We start from the raw sequence: 8,459 nt of genomic DNA, 5'->3' as shown, positions 1-8,459 counted from the left end.
AATACTGGAAAAGTGCCCTACTAGAGCAGTGCCCTAGGTGGCTGCCTAGTTGGCCTATGCCTAAGGCCGGCTATGCATCACATGTACTTTCAGTAGAGCCTCTGTGATGAAACAGCAGTCCATCACAGAAAGTAAAAGAATACACTGTCCCACTACCTTATAGAGCAGCAGATCACCCCCCCCCATGTACCCCCAACTATAAACTACCACATAGTGCGGAAAGCAGTGCTCTCCTGAAGTAGCAGTTTTGGAATTTGGTCAACTGGCTAGTTGAGGTAGGCTGCCTGATTTCTTATCCAAGTCAACTGATTATTATTGTTTTATATGCTCCTTATTTGCATTTTTGTGTTTTCATTGGGCAATAATTTATTTGTACATTTGATTATTATTGTTACTGTTTTTTAATGAAGACCAGTACTGTCTCCAAAATGAGGGTGCTGACTACGTGAAAATTAAATGCAGTGGCCTTTGGTCTTTTAAATCCTTATCTTTCCAAATCAAATTGCCTATGCCAGCCTCCTAGCAAGGGGATATAAGGTATTATACAGCTTAGCAGTATGCTGGGCTCACACATATTCCAGACAATCTAGCCTTACTCTTTGGGATGAATCTAGTCGTGAAATACATTGTATACTATTGTGAAATGACCCCTAGTTTCAAAACTTCATTCTCTGAGAGAAAACAGAAGACTTGGTTTTACCATATATGAATTTATATACAAGAATGACTTACTCTCCAGAAACAACGAGATTTTTTGGTGCTGAAAATTCAAAAAAATAAATAAATAAATTGTGCAGTCTAACAGATGAAATATGAAACTGTCACAGAAGCATACCCAGATAAAGCAATGTTGTCCCTGATATTTTTAGTTAACTCAAGAAGTGTATAGCAAATTCATTTTGTATAGACCACGTCATAACAGAAGATCAGAACATGGAAAAAATGACTTTCAGTTTCTTTTCTTGAACTGGTTATTTCCAGTACTTTCATAATCAAAACAGCAGCATTGTTCAGATTTTTTTAAAGTGCATTAGTCATTTTCTGAAGCAAATGTAAGTAGCAAACCATGTGCAAAACCAAAAGTGTGTTGTTTTTGCATTTTATTTTGTTGGTAAAGATGTCCCCCTGAATGTTTTTCAGAGCTGAAAACCCCTGCTATGACATCATGGAAGACTGAACCTACAATGTCTCACTACCTAAATTATGGTATAAACTACCAAATTTCTGTGCTAAATATTTCAGTAGTACTTTTTTACTTCCTAGAAAGACAAGCTCTCAACTAGTTTTTGCAGGTGGTAACATCTCACATTGAAAATTAAAACATATGATGTAGTAGCAAAATCAAAATATAAATTAGAAGTCGTTCCTCTTAGAAGGCACATTGTGTTTGCTTACCCACAATGCTTTGCGGTGGTATGTAAATCAACGAGCAGTATCTATCATGACATTGTTTTGCAGATGTGGTTATTAAAGAAAACTAAGTTAACAGTGAAACTTAAACATCAACCAGCTGTAAGCTGTAATCTTAATTTTTTTTTTTTTTTTTGCAAAATCACTGTTTTATCATGAGGGACATCCTGGGAAATTAAAGAATTTAGTAAAACAACGATGCTACTGGGTATGACCAATATGCTTTAAGCTATCATTTACACTATTGTACAGATACGCTTTTTGGCTTTCTCGTGCATAATGCTAAATCAGACTTCAGTCTTCATTCAGGGAAACACAGACAGTAAAATGCATGCATTATAGGCAAACAGTTTGGTTAAGGATGTAAGCAATAATTTATTTGTACCTTCACAATACCACATATTTATCTGACTACATGACCATGTGTCACTACATATGACTGAAAAGTTATCCACCTACATGTTTACTGGGTCAAACACATTTGCAATTTACAGCCCAGAGGTACACTGGATGTTATAAACTGCAATAGGAAATGCTGTAGTAAAAGATAGTTTAAGTCTGCTTTTAGCAGAAAAAATGTTTTAGGCAATTTTTAGTTGCTGAATGTGTAGCTGAGCATACAAAGCATTTGTTTTGGCATTATTATCAAGGTAAAAAAGGCATTTCAAAAACAAAGCTCTGACTCATTTTCAAATATAAAGAAATAAATCCTGTCTTTCATTTAAAATGTCACACCACTGGTATAGTGATGCTTAGATTTTTACATAATTGTTAAGAGCATTTTGCAGATTAAAGAAACTGCATCTTATAATGGTTCATATGAAATAGAAAAGAATATTGTAATAAATGTCTGCAAAAAGTCAAATTATAAATTGTTTTAAAATATATAAAAATGCCACATTGAACGAGGCAGCTGTAATCTACCTAAACTGGTAGAATTCCCATAAAAAGTTTAATTTACACAGTAGTAACTGACAAAAAGGCATTGTGTAGTCGTGTACCATCTGGAGCTCTGGCACCATGTGTCATAAGTTCTTGGATTGTCATCCAGTTATCTAATATTTTCTTGTTTCTCTTTTTCATCATTTTTCTGTGACTGAGTTCAATAATGTTAATCTCTTTCTTCCCTTCACTGCCACTTTGGGGATTTTCCTTGAGGCACTCCAGTCTGCTACGCATCATGAATTCACGCCGCCTCCTTTGTTCCTTGGCACGCACAAGATGTTGTTTTCTTTCTTCCTTGCTCCAGTAACGACCCATTTTCAATTCACTCATGGTATCATCATCAGTTGTCATCCCACTGCGCTCTTCCTTGATTTTTAAGGCACGTTCCTTAAGGAGTTTATCACGCACTGGTCTCTTAGTGATGTACCGTGTTCCATCACTACGAATTTTCACCTTCCATTCCATTTTGGGTTCTGCATATTTTTGAGAGTCTTTGCACATGCTGACAAGGCTTAGTTGGCTTTGGGCATATTCTACTGCTGATTTCTGTTGGATGAGCTGCATGTAACTCTGATAATGTCTGGCATGAATAGGTATGTTACTACACCTGTATTTAGCACTGTGATAAGGAGACAGATAAGGAATATGCTCCAAGATTTGTTTGTCCTGCTCTACTGAACTGCCACTTTCAGCTCCATTTTCCTTACCGTCTGCCGTATTACTCTGTCTTAACATTCTGGAGTTAGTGGCACCTACTTCTTCAGTTGAATGCACAGGGGATAGCTGGTCAACAACAACAGTGCTCCTTAAATTCTTCTTATTAGTTAGACTAATCATCCTTTGTAAAGAACAATCAGGTGACCTTTCTACCATCAGCGGAGTGCTTCTGCAGCTTTCTGCTGTGTTATAAGCACTAGAACTGTCCTTATCTGATTTTTCAGGATGCTCCAGGATATTAGTCAGTTTATTATCACTTTGCAAGTCAGTACTTGTGTTGCAGTTCCTAAATCCACCTTCACAGACTGGCCAGATATCTCCAAACTGCTCTTTCACATTTTGAAGCTTATGGGCCTGCATAATATTTTGACATTCAAGTTCAATATTTCTTAGTTCCTCATTAAGCAACTGCAGTTCCCTTTCCATGCTACCCCTCTCTTTCCGACTGCATTCTATCGTGCTACTAGAATAGTAAAGATCATACTCTCCCTGATGTCTTATCTTACATTTTAATTCAAGCAGCTGTCGATATCTCTCGCAGTCATCATCTTGGGTTACAACAAAGTCTGAATCAAGGTATTCTCCAGAAATAATGCTTTCATTGCACTGGAGTTCATTACCAACTAAGGTATCCTGACTTTGTCCCAACTCTCTGACACTTTGGAGAGAAGTGTCATTCTGCTCTTCCGTCACATTTTCCTGCTCTGAACTTTCATCATTACGCATACTTTCATCGGTTCGACCCACTCCACTGTCTTTCTCTTGGTTATTTGAAGAAGATGTTGCTGTGTCTGTAGTGCCATCATCTTCCTCAGTTTTCTTTGGCTGCTTGCAAAAACAAAAAAAAAAATGTTACTAGTCACAGCAATGGAGTTTGTCAAAAATGGATTTCAAAATTCCAATGCCTTTTATAGTTAGTTCCAGTTTTAGTATGGTACTTGTATTTCTTACTCTCAAACGTTCACTGCCTTTTTCTAAATATTCAGGCTCCAGTTTAATGGTTAATATATAGCCTTCCATATGCCTTCATTAATCCCCAGCTCTAACTAGGAGCAAGAGGAGGCCGAGGATACCTTTTACTGAACATGCTGCCGCCTAAAGAGAAGGCAACTAGGGAACCTTCATGGCTTTTTTAAATAGTCATAATTTTAAGTGATTCATTTTGCAGCAAGGTCAGGACATAGACAACCCCAAACTGCAAATGAGAGTACGAATAATACTATGTCATTACTCCATGAATCATGTTTTTCAAATAGGCCAGAGTAAAGCAACCACCAGACCATGCTCATTTCATCTTACATTTGACTAAAAAGTATACAAATTTAAAAATTAATTTGTTATAACCCACTTGTAAGCAGGTATAAAATTAAAAAATCAGAAAAGATGTACCCAAAGCTTCAAATAAGAACTTTTTTGGAATACATATTGGTCTCTCAGGGTTGCAATTGTGTGTATTATGTGCAATTTGTTAAGTGCATTTTTATGAGTACTGTGGGAAACATCTGAATTTGTATGTCCATTTATTACATGCGAAGGGTAGCATTTAAAAAGGTATGTATAGCTGCATACTACCATATTTCACTATAATACAATCATCACTCTTAAAAACTTTCCATACAGGAAATGGAGATCTGCATGAATGCAATAAATACAAAGACAAAAAAATGTGAAAATCTAGAATTGCCAAGAAATGTTGCCTAAAGTGATGCAATTAAAACAGTTCACATTTCCCATTTTCTGGATATCAGACAATGTCTAGTTTATATTTCTGATGGATTGTCACTTTAAGATAGCAACTATCAGTTCAAGCTTACACACAATACAACACAGACAAATGAAGTCATTATAGATGTAGCTGCATTAACTTAACTTTAAACTTTGCAAACAGTTTCACAGGAAATACAAATATGCACTTTTGACATACTATACTATTTACGACTTAACAGTTTCAGTAAAGAAGACAATTCTGAAATATATAATGCAGATTTCAAGGATTCAGAAATGTGAAATATGGAAAAGTAGTTAATCTGCTTTCACCATGTTATAGTATTCCTGAGAAAACATAAACCAGGACAAGGAGCATGCGGAAAATAATGACATCACATGATCTTTCAGAACAAATGGGCTCCACTCAGTGCTTTCTTCTCACTTCCACTTTTCTGGAGACTTCTTTAAAGTTGTTTATTTGCTCTGAAAGATTGCCCATTGGCTTTATTTTCAACATCTTCCTTACATTGTTTTGAGGATACTGAAATGAATAGTGCAATGCATAAGGCAAAATGTAGTGTAATGAGTAACAGTGCACAGATAAGTAACAGTGCATGGGTAAGTAACAGTGCATAGAGAAGTAACAGTGCATGGATAAGTAACAGTGCACAGATAAGTAACAGTGCACAGGTAAGTAACAGTGCATAGATAAGTAACAGTGCATGGATAAGTAAGTGCACAGATAAGTAACAGTGCACGGGTAAGTAACAGTGCATAGATAAGTAACAGTGCATGGATAAGTAAGAGTGCACAGATAAATAACAGTGCACGTAGTTGGCGAATTCAGAGACAGGTAGCACTGTTGCTCAAGCAGGTTAAACTGTGCAGTTGGCATCCTATGCTACTGACAATAGGAGATGGAAATGAGTAACATTATAGTAATAAGTCCAATTATGAAAACAAATGACAGTAAACAACATGGAAGAGTGAGTCAGAAATTTGAAAAGCTGTGCAATCATTTGTAACTGCTAGACAGTTTGTGCACAGTGATTTCTTGGTAAAAAGAAATAAAGAACATGGTGTGATGCTAAGAATAACAGACATATTAGCTGAGCCAAAATCAGTGTCCATAACAGGGTAATTCATAACCTTCTGTGTCACAGCAGGATTGAACAAGTGCTAACATGCCACCTCCACTCCAACAAGGACATAGTGAAATTATATCATGTGGGCAGAGGCACCATATAGCAGCTGGTAGACATACATCTTCATGTGGAATACCATGAGATGTATAGAACACTAATCCTTTAGGGCACTTAGAAATGTGTAGCATTGACAATCCTTGCTACAGGGACCATTCACTGACCATCACGGAACACTGTCAAAGCATCATGGTGCTGGCATATGCCTGTGTCTGGATGATTGCCCTATACAGCTATTCTTTAGTGCCAATTGTGACACACATTTCAGGCTTTGGAGAAGAGAGGCAGATTCTTCAGGCAATAGAACTTTGTCACTGGATGTGGGAGAGAGTGCTCCGCTCATAGTCATTGCTGCTAACAGTGGTACTATGCTATTTGACTGTGCCAATATCATCATCAGTGTCTGATGCAGCACCAGCATCAGGCATGCCCTCTTCCATGGCGGAGGACCTCATGTAGCACCTCTGAAAGCAGACAAACACCCTTGTGTAATGTTAGGTGCATTCCTACTCCACTTAAGAAAATGGGTATTCCAAAGTTACCCTAAATCTTAAGAACGATAACATGCCTAGATAGAATGTATGCTGTTAATTCAAACTGCAAGACCCCAGACAGACTTGCATACAGCAAGACATAGTAACAATAAGCCTTTACCTAAGTATGCTCTATTTCCTGCAAACAAGAAACTTTTATCATCTGAGTTAGTTTATTTAAATGTTCTTCAAAAGGGACACAGGAAATACTGCATTATTAATAATAACAACATTGTACCTATAAAAAATGTCACAGTTAGACAACATGTGTTTGAAAGCATGCATATGGAATGCTGAACTTTTAATTACTATTTATTTTATTTTATTTTACATTTGTTGACTGGGATAGTCCGACTGGATTCATGTCCATTTTCAGTGGAGGTCCGGGGAGAAAAGCTCCAAGATAAGCAGTTAAGATTACAGATACAATATATACAGTGGTTACATACTTAACAAATTATACAAATTCCAAGGTACAATATATACAGTGGTTACATACTTAACACGTTATACAAATTCCAAGGTTAGAGATAATCCTGGGTGTAAGATTACAGATACAATATATACAGTGGTTACATACTTAACAAGTTATACAAATTCTAAGGTTAGAGATAATCCTGGGTGTAAGATTACAGATACAATATATACAGTGGTTACATACTTAACAAGTTATACAAATTCCAAGGTTAGAGATAATCCCGGGTGTAAGATTACAGATACAATATATACAGTGGTTACATACTTAACAAGTTATACAAATTCCAAGGTTAGAGATAATCCCGGGTGTAAAATTACAGATACAATATATACAGTGGTTACATGTTAATAGGAGGAAGGAAACTAATGCGCATATTATTTTGTAAGGAAGCCAATTTTAAGTTCTGGATTCTGGAAACAGTACCTAGGGACAACAGAGGAGGGGGGGGGGTTGGGAAAACCAGCTTAGTTATAGAGAACTAATCTGGCAATTGAGATTGGATTCCAATACACCCCCAGGGATGAATGATCATGTGTCACTTTTACCTGCCCTAAAATTAAGGGCAAATAAAACAAAAACAAAAATAAAAAACAAAAAACAAAGATCAAAACTATAACAAAAAATTAAAGAAAATTTATGAATGAAAATTAGTGAAAACAACAATATTGAATTTCATTCAATATTTTATTACTAATTATTTTTACCCATCTAACTTGACCATTTATACACCATATACACGTTTAGATTTAGCTATTTTTATATTGTATATTTCATTGTATACATATTCCCTATTCAACCAGAGTTTTTCATATTGTATACATATTGCCCTATTCAAACAATGTTTATTATAAGGGTCCATATACTGGTGCTCATGTGTTTTAAGCAATAATTCTACAATTTCATTGAGACTCATTAATTTTACTGAGACTTATTTTATCATATTTTTAAATTATTACGCTATCATACTATGACATTAGTGTATTTATTGTATTATAACTATTATATGTTTTAACTACTTAATTATTTAACATTTATTATACTTCTAACTGCACTTACAAGTACTAACTATTCATTTACTTATTTATTTATTTACTCATTTTATAGATCATTTCAGATTACATGGATACATATATTTTTCAATCATCAGTGCCATTTATAGTTGTTTTATATGTTTTCATGATATTTGTTTAACATAATGATACATACAAAATTACAGTGGTTTGCTTCTTTAAAATACTGCTCTCTGATTAATGGGTTTAAATTGAATGTAATTAATACAATGGTATAAAATGTCCGATAGAACAATGGTAGTTATTCTGATGAAGTTTCCAGCATTGGAAATGAAAGCGCTTAATTTTTAATTCCACTTCTATTGTTAATAAACTATGTACATGTTTTGAACTACCTGTGGACTGCAGAGTCTTTCAATACCATTATTCCAACTACAACGTTTTGTGGGACAGCCTT

General features: G+C 35.4%; 1 protein-coding gene across 2 annotated transcripts in view; it reads right to left on the bottom strand.

Annotated features, from left to right (window-relative positions):
- Positions 1 to 1,765: 1,765 nt before the first annotated feature.
- The window catches only part of PDZRN4 (PDZ domain containing ring finger 4), a 953,431-nt gene continuing 946,737 nt past the window's right edge, over positions 1,766 to 8,459 (bottom strand). The window contains exon 8 of one of the 2 annotated variants that reach the window (XM_044087444.1): positions 1,766 to 3,900. In XM_044087444.1, coding sequence (XP_043943379.1) covers positions 2,368 to 3,900 — 1,533 coding nt within the window. In that variant the 3' untranslated portion in view covers positions 1,766 to 2,367. The remainder of the gene's footprint in view (positions 3,901 to 8,459) is intronic. The other variant, XM_044087445.1, reaches the window with a different exon arrangement.

The sequence above is a fragment of the Protopterus annectens genome, chromosome 11.part0 (genome assembly GCF_019279795.1).
Source record: "Protopterus annectens isolate FY-2018-M chromosome 11.part0, PAN1.0, whole genome shotgun sequence".
NCBI lineage: Eukaryota > Metazoa > Chordata > Ceratodontiformes > Protopteridae > Protopterus > Protopterus annectens.
This window is presented reverse-complemented; position numbering and strand designations above follow the sequence as displayed.